We start from the raw sequence: 20,007 nt of genomic DNA, 5'->3' as shown, positions 1-20,007 counted from the left end.
GTAGGTCTTCGTAAACAGGTTTTTTACCTCAATACTCTACCAGCTTTGAACGTAATGCATGATACTTTTCCTTCCAAAGACAGACATGGAATGGAATCAAAAGTGATAGGTACATAATAAATATTTCACTATGATAGGTAATCTAAATAGAGGCTATTATATTTAACCTTTTTATATTTACAAGCACAATCATGCCGGTAATTGCAACTCGTATCACATAATATTAACAGTTAATTTTAAGTCTAGGTGGTGTTATTTTGTAAAGGCGCTTTATTGATAAGCGTCTAGCACGTATGATGATACGTGCTAGACGATTCAAAGTGAATGATGATTCAAAGGCATAAAATTCCACGAATACAATTACTTACTTGATGTACGGTTGATGCAAAGCAACTAGACTGGCATGTATTGTTATGGAGACAGCCGACAGGTGGAAGTAATCGAAGAGCACGGGCAGGTGGTAATGCAGACCCTGGGATGGTTGGAAGTGCAGCTTCAGCACTCGGCAGGAGACAGGTGCCAGGGTGCTCGACTGCGCGCCCTCGCTGCACCACAACTCCACCCCAAGACTCCATTCTGCTCGCTCTAACGATTCTTTCAAGTTTCGACTGTCAACTGTTGACAAAAGTTCATTTAGAATTATCAGCTAAATACAGTTATTCCACTACTGTCTGGCTAACAAAATATGAAGTCCGACACAAAAAATGATTACGTTAACAGATATTGCTTGTTATTGAAATCTTGAAACATAACCTTTCGCTTCATGCACCCAATCTGGACAAATTGATAGGTACGTACCTATGCATATAGAAGATCATTGAATTCATCTACGTAATACAGTGCTTCATCGGCTTCGTGTATTAATGGAATAAAACTCATTACTGTTGTCGGTCTAAATTTACTTACGTATTAAATCGATTTATCCGGTGGACACGACTGTGTAAATATCAAAGTAATCAAACAATTAATATTTTAAAGCATTTTGATGGATTTCATTCGGATGTGAATAATAAATTATTTTACGAATAGCTGTAAAATGTTCATGTTTTCACATACAGTTGAATAGTTAAAATATATACTTAGGCATGTTTTGAATGACGGAAGAAGACCTCTTCTACGCATTTCACTAAATTTTCATAGTATTATTAATTTCAATGAAATGCCTGTAAGTAATATTATTTTCCAATAAATTAAGTGTAATTTAATTTGTATTTACACACCCGTTATGTTACATACTTTATGCAGTGTAGCTTATATTATATTTCGTAACATGACTAAGATTGCAGGAGAAAAATTCTTCCTTCCCTATCTTATTTGATGTCCACAATAATATAATATCCAAGAACACACGAAGTTTTCAAAGTGCCTTAATATGAATGAAGGTATCTATAAAAACTCGACAAGGCTGTTTTAATTTGTTACTTTATTCTTTTCTAGATGTTGCTCGCGGCTTCGTCGGCGTGAAAAGCCTTTGCTGAAACGAAAGACCCTTAAACACAGTACGATGCCAGCGCAATCTATTTAAAAAATCTGATGAAAAAATCAAATAATTCCCATGGAAGCATATGATCGGGATTAAAAGTAGCCTATGTTTTAATCATGGTCTAGTAAGATCCGACCCCTATCCCATATAGGGTCGGATAGGATAAGTAAGATTCCCAGTTAAAAGTGAAGTGCTATTGAGGGATATATATATTGATAGGAAAACACAAGATAATAACCAATATACATTGGTGTATGACCAACTTTACTGTTTAATGTCTTTGCGTGTATGAAATTTCAATGTGAGACTTAAACCCATGGTTCTTGTTTTGAAGTTCTTTTTCTAGTTGTATCAAGGCAGATGACACCAGCTATTTCGTTGGTTTTATTTATCACACAGACTCACAGATTGAATCACCACATTTCTACATTTAAGCCATCGATATATATGTACTACGTACTTAAGGCAAGTGTTTTTACAAATTAACTCACCTAGCAAATGAGCTCTAAAATGTACGATGTCTCTTAGCGTGACCTCCTCGTTCCTGTACATTATCTGGAAGGCCCTGGAAGCCGCAAGGCCACCGATGAGCGAGGCATTGGCGGCGGGCCGGCCGGTTCTCGCTGCCCCATTACTGCTGGACACTGACGCCTCGATGTGAACCGGCACCTTGGGTGACACGCGGAGACCCACGCGAATTTGGTAAAGCCTGCAAAAAATTTAATAATGATAATATAAAAGAAAGTCTAGATAGCGACCATGGTACACAAGGTGGCCCACGTAAGTGTGTCACGTTCCGGGATCAGCCTGTGTATACCCGGTACCAACAGGCGAGCATAATTGTGTCCGAAGGTTTACTCATCTCTCGTCAGTCGACTTTATATTGAACCCCAATCCACTAACCATCAGATGCAAGGGGACACTTTGCCATACTCTTATAAAAACAATATGACTATTAAGTCATATTAATTTTAAATATTAATTAAGAACACCCAATGAGAACTAAAGCCTGACATGAGTCTGCCATTCATATTATAATCAGCTGCTCTGAACTTTTGCTTCCCAAGCCGTTATTGCAAACGTTACATCAATAAAACACATTTAGCATCCTATTTCCCTATTAAGGTTATTGGAAAGGATAAAATCATTTAAAAGAGTAATTTATTATTTCCTGTTGTATCCAATTTAAATAGTCACCTACACAATATCCTCTATAAAGCAGTAAAGGCTCCCTTTGAAGGGGAGAAAAGAGGTCGGTAATAAAATTCAGCCCGAAAAAGGTTACCCTCCAATTCTATGTATGTAATATATAGTTGTGAATAGGAAATCAGAATGTAGGGAATTGTAAATGTCATAGGTACTTGTTACGGTTATATCTGAAGTATCTATCTACGTTTAGAACTAGGTCTGGCCGGCTAATAATAGGTCCAGTCGATGCATTTGGATCAAAAATAGTTGTCGTCTCTTAATATATGTGTATACGTATTCATCGAATTAGATTTATACTTTAAAAATCTTAAACAAACTTTTTGAATCCTGGTAAAATAATAACTGTTAGATGATATCAAATACAGTGGGAATTGCAATATATCTTAATTAATTTATATATTTTCGTGCATTTTAACACTGTAAAGATTATAATTATAAATAAAACAAGATCCATGATTATTGTTAACTTACATTCAGAGAACCGCGGAGGACAATCGAAATATTGATTTATATCTTCTTTTCTGCCAATCCGATCTGGCTTCTTTGTTTCCTTTGTACTCTTTCATTTATTTATTTTATTAATTTGTTTTATTTAAGGATCACCAACATGATAAACAATAAAAATTAGTAATGACTGTAACAGTTAATTATTGTCTTAATTTAATTGTTGTCACAATTTGTAGGCGAAGCATGCACACGAAGAAGAATAAATGTTACATAGAGTTACATTGAGTTCATTTATTTTATGTCCAATATAAAATGTCTGTATTAATTAAGTAATAATTGAATATTCTCATGTACCTTGGAGTTACCATTAGCGCAACTATGATCGCCTACGTGTTGAATAAAGCATTTAATTTCATTATTGATTTTAAAGAACATTATGAAATTTCTTAGATTAATGTTACCATATAATTGGGAATAATTTAATATTTGGAAATTATAATATGCTACCTGTTTAAAGAATATTTAATTTTGACCATGAATTATTAAGACATAGAGATTGACAGGCAAGTAAGGCTTGGTTAGATAGTGTTCGGATGGTTAAAATTCCACATTTGAATACTTGGCTCATCATCTTATGCGTCCTGCCCAATAGACAACAGCACTGAGACAGGAATATTGATCCATGAGACCTTTTAAAAGTGAGAGTTGGAGACAAATTTACATTCCCAATTTTACATTCCCAATTGAAAAAAAAGATAAATAACTACGATAAAATTCGTAAATAGTTTTGTTTCAATGTCTAACATTTGCGTAAACATAAATTATTATTCCCTATCAATTTCAAGATTGTACTCCTTAATATAGAAATTTGGTAATTTTTTATTTTCGGCATGTGAATGCAATTTGTTCGCATTTGGTAGTGTTGTAGAGATTTTAACATTCGATATAAATTCCAAAATCGAGCCCTATTCGGGATGTAGTACTTTCAGTATGGGATTCAAATGCAATTGACCAGCATATAATACCATCGGAATTAATAGACAAACTCAAGCCCAAGTGGACAAAGCACAAGGACGAGTGTAGAATTGGGCGTGCGGCGACAAGATTGGTCGATGACCTAATAAAGCGGGTCAATCCAAAACGAAACTAGCACAGGACCGTAGCAAATGCGTGATAAGATAGGCCTATGCCTAGCAGCAGGATCATAGCTGTAGTTATTGATGCTTATGGTAGAGTTCACAGTATTCATTTATTTTTAGATGTCCTTCATCGTAGGTACAGAACCCTGGGCAACGTCTTTCTTAGATTCTGCCAATTATCCCTATACATGGCCAAATACCACCCGAGCTTATTTACAATACAACCAAAATGTATTCATTTAACAATTTCATTTTATTTCCAAAAGCCTCAGTAGATTTTATTACATTTTAGTAATGGAATGCTAGCATCGTAGGTATTTTTGTAAATCTTTTTACCCGTTGCGGTATTCCAGACTGCGCAAGAATCCTTCGCAATCCAGCCGATTCCATTCCGATTGATTTTACGCGTCCACTGTTATAAAATCGCAGAGTTTCATTTTAAAAGAAGTATTTGGATATAGACATTTACTATATGTAGAGCTTTAGTTTAGGCTAACACCGACCTATAGAAAGACAAGAAACATCGTTTTAGATTATATTTTAATGTTGCGATTTACAATGAAATGAAATAATTTATTGGAACCTGTAAAATGTTATACATTATTTAGATTCCGTCAATATTACCTCTACCACAAGTTTGGAAAGCAGTTTTCATCAGAGAAGAATGGGCAAAAAAGCAAGTGTTGCTCTTTTCAAAATCAGTTTAAGGTATAAATTACAGTACATGATACACAGAAATGAGAAAAATTACAATTGTTTTTTTTTATTGCTGATTAGAGCAGTTCCATAATAGTGGAATTAATATTCGCGACGATGGAGAAACAATAATATTTATACTTATGTAAGATATTCACTCAGTTGATATGTAAGGAAATCTTACAATCCTGTTAACAAGAGTAAGGTGGAGTGCTTGAAGCCCTCTAATTTACAGGATTAACTTTTTCTTATAAATTTGAAGGTCAAATAGAAAAACATGAGATATCACTAGATGTCTATAATAATTTAAGGTGTAAATATGATTCACACATTTCACTAAAACAATGTGAAGAATAGTATGCGTTAAATAATAATACATATAGATTCATGAGGCAAATTTTGAAATAGCAATTTAATTTAATGGCAAGATAATAGCGCGAAAATAAAACGATATGATTATGAAGTAGCGGAATATGTGTTTTATTTTTATATTGCAAAATATATGAGGAATGTAGTTGAAATTAAAAGTGGGTCACGATACGGCGACATGCGTAGGCGTTGTCGTATTTTAATTTTACATTCGTCTTGAAAGATTCGTTGTCACTGGGCCATTACCGCGAAATTATTTCGTGTTTAATATTCGTATTGCTGAAAACAAGTTAATTTCTATCATTGCTATTGAACGACTAAAATCAGTGTAACTAAGGCACCGCGCAGACACGGGAAACTTATTACCAGTAATCACTACACTGCTGCTATAACGAAACCGACAGTTGCTTGGACAACTTCAGCAACTGTTAATAACAAAGTAGTGTAGTGTCTTTTAAAAACTTATATTTGCTGAACGTAAATTGTATCATGACGAATAATACCAATGGGTATTAATTTATCACAATCCCTACGCCACGGGAATAAAAAACCATACATTTATTTAAAATTATGGGTTGACGTATATTCTGTAATCAGGACAATAACTAGTTGTTACATTGTAACTAACTCCAATAATATATAACAGTAATAACGGACATTAAAATTAATCATTTTTTTCGGTTTTACCGTTTTTATTTTAGGTGACTGAGGATGACCAACACTTCAATCCGCCCCGTGACCACAAAGGCTCCAAAATCTTCGAAACGTTGGGACAAAATTAAAATATAAAATCGCAATAAAATCCGAAAAGTAGTTTAAATAATCTAACATTCGCGTAAACATAAGAAATCATTGAGTAATAACAGACCTAAAGTGTTTAGTCAAATGCATTAGTTTAAACCCAAAAAATCCACCGACACGTTATGAAGCCCATAAAACTGCACATGTTTATTATTTTTGAGTAACCCGAATGCAGTGTAGTAAACGCTGGCGGAGTAAACACTGTAAACGCAAAGGTTAGATAATTTTAGACCTAACCACGACCTTGCTTGCAGACGTAAGCTGTTACATACGTGGGAAACCAAAACAAATTTCAGATATCTATCAGCTATCCTTTTAACAAATATAAGAATAGTTTATGTCCTAGATTCATTTAAAATTAGCCTAAGTGTTACCAGTAGAATGTAGGAAATGAGGCATTAATAGGACATCCGTAAAGAGCTGGCGTTTTTGAAACATTGTCTTGATACAGCAAGATGTGTAGGTCATTCACCTTTTATATGCATGAAGTTTACCCATAATCAACGTCACATTTTGTTTTAAAGTATACCTACAGCACAGACATACCGACTTAACTGCAAGGTCCTATTCAACTATCAAGAATTCTGGAGTAAAAGTGTAAAAGATAAAAAGCGATCGTGGCGTTAATACACTCGTAATGATCAATTTAATAAGGATATTGCACAGTTTATTTTCATACTTACAATTATAAATAGCTTTTGCTCGCGGCAAATGTGATGGAGTTTTCCGCGATAAAAGTCCCGCTATATATTTACCCGGGATATAAAGTAGCCTATAACCTTCCCAGGGTTTTAAACTATCTCCATACCAAAATTCATAAAAATCCGTTCAGTAGATTTTGAGATAATCGATAACATATAGACAGACAGAAAAGGCGGCTTTGTTCTATAATATGTATAGATTACTCATAATTATAACTATTTTGTGAATGTTGAGTATGCCTGTAAATGGCATGCTTCAGCCAATTGTTTACTTACGATGTTTTTTAGACTTAAGGATATGTATGTGTGCTGTTGGTGAACCTTATTAAATAAATAAATAAATATATCACTATTATGTGCTTTTCGCCCTAGGTTAGTTAAAACTAATACTAGTACTGCGTTGAATGTTCATTTGCGGCAGAAATAGACATCGCGATCGTTCTTATAGAGATGATATGAAATCTACCTACTAAAACACTAGACAGGAATGTAATCTTTTAAATATTTCATGTTAGTTGTAACTGGGTAGTTTGATTTGAGTGTTTGCTTTCTTTTGCTCTTAATGTACCCACTGGCGATCCAATAAAATAAATAAAATCATTAGGTAATAAACATGTTATTCAACCAACTAAAAAAAAGGGAATACATAGCAATTTTTGTGATGATACCAATCGTAATGATGCCAAGGATCGGGCAAATTGATTAGTACTTGGTAGACCTGGCGCGGAGTACTTAGATGTAAGAATACTCGTTCCAACAAAATGTGCTGTCCTACTTTTGGTGGTGGTTCCAAACTCTTGCTCGTTACTGGCAAGTGGGCTGTTTCGAGGTCACTGAACTGAAACCAATTTTCTAAGAATGTTTGCTTGTTTGAACAGGTAATCGTTAAAAGAATTTACTGCTGTGGTAGAGGGTAAATTTAAAAATGGAGATAGAGATTAAAGTCTAGTAATAATTATACCAAAAACATATTTCCTGTTAAATTATAGAAAGAGACGATAGCCTAGTTGGGAGTAGAACGGACTAACGAAACGAATGTACGCAGGTTTAAAATTAAAGGACACGCACCTCTGACTTTTCTAAAGTTATGTGTATTTTTTGTGAATTATCGCTTGCTTTAACGATTCAGGAAAAACACCGTGAAACCGGCATACAAGCCAGCGAGGTGGACTAAAGCCGAAACCATCTTAATAGTAAAGGCCCGTGCTTATCAGTGGGCAGTATATTATTAATACTTCCATTTTTATATCTTCTACGTAGAAGAATTGTAGGCCAAACTCTAGTACCACAAATAGATATAGTCAACCACAAAAGTAGCTGAACAAATAGTTTTTTTTTAATTTTGCGTCTATATCGAATATTGTTATTACTTCACTAAAATAAATTTCACAGGGCTAACTTCATTTTAGATAAAGAAAAAATAATATTTGGATTGAAGTTACTGTGTGCAAGCGTTTCGAGTTATGAATTTGTTCACCTATTTTTGCGGGTGACTGTATCTATTAGCAAAATAATACAAAAAAATCTTGGCATTAGTTGGGTTAAGCATTACGGTTTCTGTTTGAGTAAACATGTCTGTTTCCGACACCATGATTTTGTTTGTGAAGTTGTTTTCGTTTAAAAATATTTTTCCTCAAATTAGAATATTGTTTACACGTAGGTACGTAATTGCATTTTATGATTGACTTGATATGGTTTTTTTTTAGTCAAAATTCAAATTTTGAATATTGTTTACTTTTTAAATTCCGAATAAAGAAAAATTGCTTATAAATGCCTAGAAACATAAATAGGTATCACAAGGTACGGCAGTCGGATGGAACTGAATACAACATGCACATAGCATAAGACAAAGGAAAAAACATTGTAGCCTGTCTAATTATTGGATATTATGAGGTTATTCCTCATAATATCCAACTACTAACAACTAATTTACCAGGATGACAACAAAAAAGCAGTGCCACACAGGATTTTTATTATTCAAAGTTCGAGCGATGTTGCTATTGTTTACGGCCAGTCGTGAGGACAGACGAGTACCACCAGGCGCTGGCTAGTCTCGAGAGTTGTATGTAACCTAGGACAGCTATCGAATCTAGTACATACAATTAATTCTCTAACCATTTGATTATAAAGAAAGAAGCAAAAGATTAATGGAATATATGTTAAGTTAAAACTATGTGAAACATAATATATTTCCAATTAAGTACAATAAAATTAGCTCTACCATTTCTTAAGACAACAAGCCAGAAATACCAATTTATGTAAGAAAAGATAAAGTAGCCGATGCTTTGTTCCACATTCACGAATTTTCACAAAGATAAAGTGGTGACCCGTTTGCAAGATCAAACTAGGACGCGAAAGGAGCATGCTCGATTGGCATAAAGACAAAAGCGATACAAGGAACGGCGATGTAAGTTATTGGTTTCGGTTCTAGGAGCTTTTAGGGAAATTGTTTCTTATAAGACATGATATAATGGCTATATTGGTGGAACAAGAATGTCTTTTTGGAGAATTCCTTTTGGGTTTGATCTAAAGGATAAAATTGTCGCAGCTTACAACGATTTCATTTGAGGATCTAGTGTAATATTCAAAGAATTATAGCTTAATAGGTTCATCAAATCTTGAGTGAACATTTTCTGTATGTTACTCATGATTTTAATTGTTGAAGTCAGTTGTCAGAAGCAAAGAGAATTTAAAGTCAGAAGCGACTTCTCTGAAAGTGTGATATAAAATTTCGGCAAGATATTACTAAATAATAATGACCCTTTCTGCCAAAAAATCTGGACATTTTTAGCGTGTTGATCATCAGTCCAGTCCTTATATTAATACTGTGTGTAATACATATGAGTGAAATGATGATAATGCATTTTATGATACCTAATTTGTTTGTTGTGTGTCTCTACATACAACTTTTTCTCATAAGTGAGATTTATTTCATAAGTGTAAGAACCGCCTTATGGTCTTAATAGCCAAAAAGATGCTCTTTTTCATTTAAGGGCAAAGCGAATTCAGGCCCTATTTGATAATTACAGAAAGAAAGACTTTTCTGTCAAAACTCAGAAAAAAATATTATATACGCCCATGTTTTGATATGACGTTTTCAACCTGGACTCGGACGCCACATGTTACGAGGGTAGAAAATCGAGTGATTGTACTGATAATGATTTCTTATGTTTACGCGAGTAGACATTGAAACTAATATTTAAACGGACATCGCGGTTTTGTATTAAACTCCCGACGTTTCGAAGACTTTGCAGCCTTCTTTGCAGTCTTCGAAACGTCGGGAGAAAATAATAATATAAAAAACCGCGATAAAATCCGTTTAAATAGTTTTTAGTTTTTATTTCAACGATTGTACTGATGCCATAATGTATGAACTGACTCCAGGGGAGTTAAAATATTTTGTAATAAAAAGTGAATGAGAAATAAGACTTGGTGTTGCCGTTATAGGCGAAGCTGATGAAAGGTGAAATAATAATAAAATAACAATCAGTGCGTAACAAAATAAAATTGTCTTATTACTTTTTAAAACTTCTGTAACATGTCGTTTTGCTATAGTTATTTGTTGAAACGAGCAAGTTGTAAGTGATGAAAGACTTTAAAAGGATCAATGTTCGAAATGCAACAACCAGGTGCTCAAAACAAGTCCCATTTTTACGACATTATCTCGTGGTTATTCTGATTTATTGGTGCTACATGCATGGTCATGGGGGCGGACCATGAAGGCTGAAAAGTCTTCGAAGCGTCGGGAGAAAAATAAAAATACTAACTGCGACAGAATCCGAAAATTAGTTTAATTTCAATGTCTAACATTCACGTAAACATAAGAAATCCTTAAATTCTTTTAACTTTAAGATATTTTCAGATCCCAAAACATTTCCCCGTGATGAGAAGAAACAAACTCCTATCTGCGTCAACTGCCATCTACAATCAGTATGATATATATTTTTTCAAATATCTCCATTCAATTGTAGCCGAAATAATAAATAAACAGCGTAAAATTGATTAATTGCCAATCAAGCCGGCGTCTACAAGTCAGTTCGAACAGGCCAGCGATATTAATTGAAGGGTGTGCAAATTGCGCGACTGCCGGTGCGTGCACGAGCAAATGGCATAGGGCGGAAATAATAGACTTTAATTTCACTAATTGAAATTATTGGCGAACAGACTATTGGTAGGATACTTTTAAAGTAATTAATTGAGGTTCCATCAGGATATTGGAAACATAGTGACGTGGATAGCTGGAATAATGATAATGATAGATGTACTCAATATTTATTGACGTATCATTTAGTTTTAGACTCCGATACATTTTTTTTTATCTAGAAATGGTATTTATGGGTATAAATATAACTTTTAGGTTTATCAAGAAATGCACATGAATGAAAAGCGTATTTGAATCAATGAAAACATGATTAAGAACGGAGTTAAACGACTATTCGTTAAATCTATGATGATCATCCAAAAATTTAAAGAATTATTTGCTAATGATAAGAATCGATTATCTAAGTAACTGGTTATCAAAACCACAGTGATAGTCGAGGCACTCAAAGTAACCAATAGTAATGTTTATTACAAGCTTGAAGTGGATAATATGAATTTAAATTAAAGATTTTCTGTTTTTAGTGTATGGATACGGGACATTTAACTTGATAAAAATCATTATTTGTGAGACAAGCCCTTATAAAAATGAACCTTGTTATTTAGATATCATAAGACTGGAGTTCCTAAAGCAATACAATTCTAGTAACGCCTGCTAGTTTGTTATGTATTGCGTTTTTCGCCCTTCTTACCGTAGGCATTACGGGCATCTCGTGTTCAATCCAAATATCGAACAACAGATCTGGTTCCTGACACGACCCCAAGGAACTAGTTCCCCTACAAACACTCGGTAACTAGTTGTGACAGTTTGACGTCACACAACAACCCGGCCTCGTGAACGCGACCTGACACCAGCCGAGGATCTCCATTGTTAATATGACATTATGTAACTGCGAGGCTAGGCTAATGGCAAGTAAATACTTACACAATAGATATCACATAGCACGCGAGAATCCGCTAAAACTCCAGCCTGTCAGCGAAGATTTATTGCGCAAATGTTTTACGGCATCGTTGCTTATTTGGTCGTGTTTCATGCGGCTAAAAGGATTCCAAGGATGTTCCCTTGTTTGATGCATAATGTATATTCAACGATAAATAATAGTAATTTGAATAATAGAGACTTTTTGCATTGACTATTTTACCAAGCTTTGCTGTTTTACTATTGTAGCAATCAATCAATATAGGTACGCATGTAGGTTATCTATTATCAATACGAGTTCGTAACGGCCGTGAATTTCCACGAGAGATGGACTGATAACAGAATTGTTATCTATAATCTCACCCTCTCTGGAAGAGGTCGACATTGTAGAACTTGTAGAGTTCCACGGAGAACTCGAATGTGGCCTGCAGGTCGCTCATGGTGCGTGTGTGGTGGCGCGGGCGCGGGCGCGGGCGCTGGCAGCGCGGCGCGCCATGTCGCGGGTGCTAGCAGCGCGCCGACCGCATCGCCCGGCCGCCGCTGCCCGCCGCTGCCCGACGCACGTGCCCGGCACGCTCGCACTGCCACTGCACTGCACCGCACTGCACCGCACCGCACTCGCGACCACACCCGCCGCCGCTGCGCTACTCCGCTGGCTACCCCTCGAGCCGCTCGTCGCTCGGCTCGGGCGCGGTCCCGGTCTCACCGCGCAAAAATAGCGACGCGAACGTGGCGGCGCCGATGAACGTACAGCTCACAGTGCGGGAACCAGGAATTCATTTTTTAATAGCGGCCGGCACGCATGCGCACTTGGTACGCAGCCGTCGCGCCGTCCGCCTGCAGCAGTAGTGCGCCGCTCGCCCACCTAGACAGGTGCGCTCGCAATAAAGCACTAATCCGCACTCGAGAGGAGCGCTCGGCGATGTTATGAGACCGTTTCAGGGATGTGTCGCCGCGTGGTGATGCGGCGCGATTACGCTCTCCCGCGGGAGACTGTAAAGGTCAGGGGGGAGGCCGCGTGTGTCGACCCCCGGCCGCGCGCCGCCACCGCCGCCGCCACCGCCGGTGTCGCCCTCGCAGACGTAACCTTTCTAGTACCTGCCGATAGCACCAGCTTCTATAATAAGTCTGTACCGATGACGCCATTTTATGAATGCCTAGGGGGATGTTATTTGGGGTGACATTTCAAAAGCGAGATTTAATGTATTTTGGTATCACAACTCTATGTCATTAACTGCTGTGAATCAGCTTGTTGACGCATTTTAATCGTTTACTACGATTTCAAAATTGTAAAAAAGGCATGGAATACGTGAATTATTTATTGACTTTAATAATATTATTTTTCTTGTATGAATATTAGTTTGCGCTTATATTTAATTGTATATCAATTGTAATGGGCATCGCGATTATTTTGAGTGGGCGTAAAAAATAAATAAAACTCATGTTATGACTGAAAACCATCTAAGCAAATAAATCGGATACGATACAATTGGAATGCCCGTGTTGTTGTAGACAATTATAATACCAATAACGTTATAAATACAAATATTTAAGATATTTGTTAAACAAACTCCTGGTAATCTAGGGTTTGATCTATCAAGACCACTTGTAAGATATTATAGACGTTTTATCTTAGATAAATCCACGGCAAAGGATTTTCATTCAAGTGGTGCTGCGAGTGAAATAAGTTACAATATCTTTTAATAAAAAAGTAATCACACGTCTCAATTCCAATGACATTTCACACTTGAGTAACAAATGTTTGACAATGGTATCTATACGGTATTGTAATAAAATTCGTCCCACGGATAAAACGAAACAGGCAATATAAGAGCATCTTGACATTCCTATGAAAAACGTTCAGATTCGGGAATTTATTAACAACAATTTGGCTCTCCGACAGCAATGGAAATTTAATTGCAGGTTTCCCGGCAAAAGGTCATAGTTCGAGTTTGGGATGGTCGATAATCGCCTGTAGGGTTCGGAGGGTTCAATGGAGGCGTCTGAGGAACACGGTCTTCGGAAGGACTCTTTCAATAACTTTGATTGCGCGACTTTATTTGGGGCTTTCGGAACACCCCGAGGTGATATTGAACTGCTATATTATGTCTTATATAGTAAAGATGTCAAACAGGGAAATATGAGGGGAAGGGTAGTATTTTTTGAGTGGTTGTGTCTCATTTTACAAAATGCTTCATCTTCGTACCTGCCCACTTTGCGACGCCGACTTTCGTAATGGGAGCCGAACTTTGCAGACGCGATCCATCGTAGGAAAAGGGACAATACAAAGGAACACATCGTCGGTGAAGTTTAGACAGCGCGGAAGTCAAAAACTACCTTAAAGATGAGGAAAAAACGGCGTGTAGCTTGCAGACTAAAACAAGCTATAAAACAAGACACTCGCATTTTCTTTGCGCATTATGGAATAGGTACGAGAATTCGGAACGGGTGGAAGATTTTATTGGTAATCCAAGTAATTGTATAAAACAAAACTGCTAATTCACGACGATATTTTATGACATAGCCGCTCAAGCCAAGTCCCTTCATGCTGTACAAAAATCTGTTATCACGCAGCTCTGCCAATTACATCTATGCCATTCAAGTTTAAATTAACAATAAATTAAAAAAATACATAAATATAAGCGCTATTAGTTCAATGCATTCATGGGGAAAGATACTATTTTAATGCATAGAACAATGTGTTAGAATTTTTATCTTGGATCTAGCTTACAACAGTGAAATATAGCTGCGATAAATATTTATGTACACCGTTTCCTCTTTGAAAAGTATTATTTCGATGAAAATTTCTCTCTCAGCTTTCAAAGTAACAAGGTGTTTTACAACTCCAGAATAAAACTTTTTGCTATGCTTGAACTGTGGGATCTCGGGGTTCGAATTATAATTATATCATTACATTCATATTTAACCCGTAACAGGTAATTGATAGTGCAATATAAAACTTAATTTACACCTAAAAGCAATAATTTCATCCTATCAATATAGGTATCTAAAGGAAAAGAGTTCCATTTTAATAAAAGTCCATATCATAGGCTACTTTTGGTCCTGGTAATTTGCTACCATGGGATAAAATAGAGTTTTTTATCTGACTTTTAAATAGATGTCGCTGGGGTCGTATTGTGTTTTAGGGACTTTTCTAACGGGAAAGGATATTCACTCGGGCGAGGGTGCAAGTAAACCTAGTATTAGTTGGTATATAGGCATTAATTTCAGAATTAATCATACTAAATCACCTGCTCTACTAAATAGGATGAAAGCCTCCTTTTCAAAATAGACACATGGCTCAAAATACCAATTATTTACAATAAAATATATCAACCTAGAGAACATGATAAAGGTTGCAGCATAAAATGACCATGTCGGTTATTGATTTCTTACGACACAACATAAAACGAAAAAGGAAATGTTAGTTCGCGACTATGACAATGGTTGGTGCTGGCGTAACGGGAACAATGCATGTACAAATATACCACTCAGCGTATTGCTTGCCGCTCGCAAAAGAACAAACATTCGTATTTCTACTCATAGGAGCTTCGCCTATTTTCGTCTTGAATATTTTAGTGATTTTACGTTTTAGGCCGTGCTATTTCGGATGAGATTTTAAATATTTATTGGAGACAATATGTTTGACACGAGGCTAAGAGCCTGTTGCACAACTTCTGAGTAAATTCTATTCGTCATATTAATAAATATAAAAGTCACTCTCTTATTTATGTTCCCTAATAAATTGTTATGAATACTATCTACATTACCTGTTGAATACGACAACTGTCAAATAAAATTTACTTTAAACTTGTGAAACAAGCCCTGATGCTATTGTTTATCCTTCGCGTATATTTTTTAAGAGCACTAATTAAAATAAAAAGACAATAAAAGAAATTCGCAATTATTGGATTAATATCATATCTTTTCCATTCATAATGATGACACAGACGTCAACAGTTATCGTGTAAAATCTTATTTCACGTTATAATTTACTACTTACTTTATTTATTTGATAGTGACCTTTAGGAATATCCGCATGCCGTATTATGTAGGTTGAGGAAGTAATATAACTTTGGTTTAATATAGTTATCTAACTGAATAAGCATTTAACGGAAGTGCCCACGCGATATCCATTTTTATATAATATTTAGTCTCTTCGGAAAATCCACCTTTTCTTATATTACTTTTAATAGAGTTGTTTCAAATAAACACGCTCACAATATCTTAATTACGTATTTAAGGTAATTGTGCTTTGCAAGTTTATTTGTAGTTAACCTCTAGAAATATTGAAAGAGATAAAAAAATATTGAATTAATTAGGAATCTGCACTGTCTCTAAATAAATTAGGTGATAATATGTTCGGTTTTTAATCTGATTAAATAATATCATGTTAGATTGAAAGCTAGTATCTATAGCGCATTAGAGGAAAGTCGATACATTATATGTATTGCGGTGCATAAGCGGATTATGGTATTTGGGCCACTAAGCTAAGGGATTTATTTCGGGAAAGGTTTCAATCTTTTTAACAATTGGCATAAATTTCGGCTTAACGTGTAATTAACTGAACCGCCTGCTGGAACCTAGCGACGAATGTAAGAAAATATTTTATTTAGATGTTTCAAGTGTTGTTTCATTAAACCACATCGTTTTTAAAATGGTAAATTAAAGTCGTAATCTCTAATAATAATAATAATAATATCAGCCCTGTATTATATACTTGCCCACTGCTGAGCACGGGCCTCCTCTACTACTGAGGGGGAATCTCTAGTTTCTACTTAATTTTTAGGTACATTCAAATCAAATAAATTTTTGATATCCCTTCTTATGGGCTTATAAACACTTTTATGTAATTCTACATAAAATCACATTCTAATCGCCATTTTGTTTAAACGTAAATTTTGTTAGAGATTTACGCGCAGTCGGTCTGGAATATTTCGGCTACAACACCACATCAGATGCACTAAAATACCATACCATCAAAACACACTCGAAACTATTTAAACCAAGTTGGAGAATTTGTTGAAATGCGAGCTGTCAGAAGTTTATACGCTCAGCCGAGGTGGTCCTTTGAGCTCGACACGAGTTTACTTGCAACGCCTGCTCTAAAGAGGTAAAAGGGTGGAAGAGGTAAATGTAGCACACGCTGAACAAACGAAATGGGAGCAATAGGAACATCGTTATTCTGATACTGTTTTTCGTACTCTTTTGTTTTCAATTTGATTTGTTGATAATGTTATCACCGTACATGAATATGTATTCGATGTCTGTCTGTAAATGTAAAAAAATGTGTTACATTTAGATTTGGTCTTAAATTAATATATTAATAACTTCTTCTTTTCTTCAGTAATCTGAACTTCTCAATAATCAGACTCGAAACATATATTTGCCGATAAAAATATTAATTGTCAATTGATTACTCATTTAGTTTGCACAAAATCTAACTGAGATACAAAAAGAGAAAATAACAGTAGATTTTATGCAATAGTCGATTACAGTCACATATACAATATCACTTGCTAAAGAGATCTGTAAACGGAAAAGTAATAAAGGCAGCTGAAAATAGAATAATACCTTAGATATCGTTTTGCACTAACCACACCTCATGCTTTTTGCTCCCTTTTGCTTTTTACGTTTTTGCCACCCCGATGCGATGCTACAATCACTTTTATAGGTCCCCGTCGCAAGTGTGAGGTATAAACTTTTTGGGTTTTCCTAGCGTGTTTAACTGCTTGGTCATATTTGTTGCATAGCCTTTTCGTAGACGTGTTTGAGACGTAAATTATGATTCTTCTTTCTTGAGTGGAAAATATTATTGCATTGATGATTTCTGGTTTAATAAGATCTACAGAATTTTCGTTTTAGTGTATTATACCTGTAATGATGGTTAAAGTTAATAAGTTGTGATCTGTTTCCTATCCAGACTTATATGTTATTTATATTACTATACGCATTAAAGATGGCATTTGTTGTGATATCGAAGTAGCTACTTAATAGCATAGATCCGTAAGATTAAATGAAATCGTTCATTCTATATTTAAAGTTGCAATTATTTACATATACATTTTATTTAGCCATCAATTTTGTTCATTTTCTCGTTTGTAATTACATCCATGAAAGCCGAATTACGTACAAATGCGCATTATAAAATATTACAAACCAAGAATTCGTAACAACGACTCCATAATGAATCCTGTAATTGCACATACTCCGCACGCGTGTATAAATCGCGCAAAACACTACAAGGGCGGCTAACGAGTGGGAAATGGGGTTGCCTCGTCAAAGGTTATAATTAGGAGCGCTGCATTTAGTTTGTTCCTTTTAGTTTTGCGCTCATTTATTTCTCGACCGGGAACAATGGCAAATTTAATCACTGCAAGAGATTTGCTTCCGAGAGCTATAGATGAGCTCGCATTTACGGAAGACGAGGCATAATACCGTCCGGTTTTGCATCAGCAGTCGTAATTAAAGAGTTGTGGTCTGCGGAATATTCTGCATAAACGGCATTTTAAATAAAATGAATGAAGACGAATATATACTTCAGTTTAGGTGAAGATATTTGACAAAGGCTGGCGGACAATGGATGTAAAGATCTGAAGATCTCGACAAGGTTTTTAAGCTAACTTTAGTTCTGAAGGGGCTGGTGGGGAGAAATAAAGGCTGGAGACTTATTCATATACACAAAGAAGAAAATGAAGAGTCTGTTAATCTATGGTAGGCTAGCGTAGAAATAGCAACTTCCGAGGTTACTATATCAAATTCCACCTAAAGAATTCTATCGCTATTTGTTAATCAATATCGTGCATTTGAAAACATGGGTTCGATGAACAATGAATTGGAGCCACTAGAAAAACTTTCCTCTTAATTGAATTGCACAATCCGAGTTATAAAATGTTTGTTCTGCAATCAACAAACAGTGTAGAATGAAGTAATTTGAAGGAATATCAAACGCAGCCTTTAACGCGAATTAATTGGAGCTTTTCCAGCGGTGTTGCCTTTGGCCCTCGTTAAAAATCTCATCAAATGCGAAATTTGTAATTTCTTTCTCATTTCGGTTGAGTCCATGTTACATTGGTGCAATTTCAACGTAAATGTAACATGCTTTAAAACATTTGGGGTTAGTATGATAGTTTGAATTGCGATTTGTAATTATTGTTTAGGATTCGCATTTCTTTTTTCATTTTATGATTTATACCTTTTCAATTGAATAATGGTTGGCCACGTCTTTTTATCTATTTTAATAGTATATAAACATATGTTTAAAACGATGCTATGTTATTCATATCTAAAGAATAGTTTACGATATTAGTTATTACCTACAGCTGAATTTCACCCTTTGCCAATTGCTATAGTTTGAAATTGATCCCAATTGGTACCATTATAAACATAATTTAAGACTTAATGAAGGTATTGCGTGCAGGGACTTACGTAACAAAATTATTATCAGAAACCCACTTCAGTTCAGAGTTGTAAGCAATAAAAAAATAAAGATAATCTATGGTGAAATTAATATTACATATTTTAAACTGCAACCTTTAAAGGTGTAGTATTGAAATCATGATTTTAAATACTCATAAAATATCGAGCAAAAGCTTCTACAACACAAATTACATTATACTATTTTAGTAACTATATGCCGTTATCTGCAAAAAGAAATTAATAACGATAAGCCGTCGACAAGTTAAATGATACGTTTTCTACGGAATCAAGACAAATATGTGCCTTAAATAACAACGTTAAGGTTTATTTTATCACGTATATCGGATATGGATCGGCAGACCAGAGTGCTGGTAATACGACGGCTTATAGGCAAATTGTAGATGTTCAGGAAATGAGGAGGCGAGTCGAACAAATGCATAGATGTATCTGATATTTGATCTTGTGTTTATATTGCTAGTTTAATAAAAGTTTATTGTTAGAGCCCTATTTGTTTATGTGAAAGTTTTATTGCGAGGTGACTTTCACATGAAAATAAAACGTATATCGTATTTTTAAATACTGACGAATCATTCATTTAAACATGCTCGTAGTGATTTTTAGGAGATTGACAGCTTCACATGTCAAATAAATTTGACGTTGATCCGGCATCTTGTTTTCAGCATTTGTAATCATCATATTTTAGACTATAGCTCTACATGGAAGATA

At 35.3% G+C, this 20,007-nt stretch overlaps 1 protein-coding gene across 1 annotated transcript; it reads right to left on the bottom strand.

The window, feature by feature from the left end:
* Positions 1-364: 364 nt before the first annotated feature.
* Positions 365-12,680, bottom strand: LOC119192414 (protein FAM135A-like). Its single transcript, XM_037446227.1, has 3 exons — positions 12,226-12,680; positions 1,975-2,192; positions 365-615 (listed from the first exon to the last, which is right to left on the bottom strand). The coding sequence occupies exons 1-3, from the start codon at positions 12,300-12,302 to the stop codon at positions 365-367; spliced, it is 546 nt and encodes a 181-aa protein (XP_037302124.1). The 5' UTR covers positions 12,303-12,680.
* Between the last annotated feature and the right edge of the window lie 7,327 nt (positions 12,681-20,007).

This window comes from Manduca sexta, unplaced genomic scaffold (assembly GCF_014839805.1).
Source record: "Manduca sexta isolate Smith_Timp_Sample1 unplaced genomic scaffold, JHU_Msex_v1.0 HiC_scaffold_2767, whole genome shotgun sequence".
Classification (NCBI taxonomy): domain Eukaryota; kingdom Metazoa; phylum Arthropoda; class Insecta; order Lepidoptera; family Sphingidae; genus Manduca; species Manduca sexta.
This window is presented reverse-complemented; position numbering and strand designations above follow the sequence as displayed.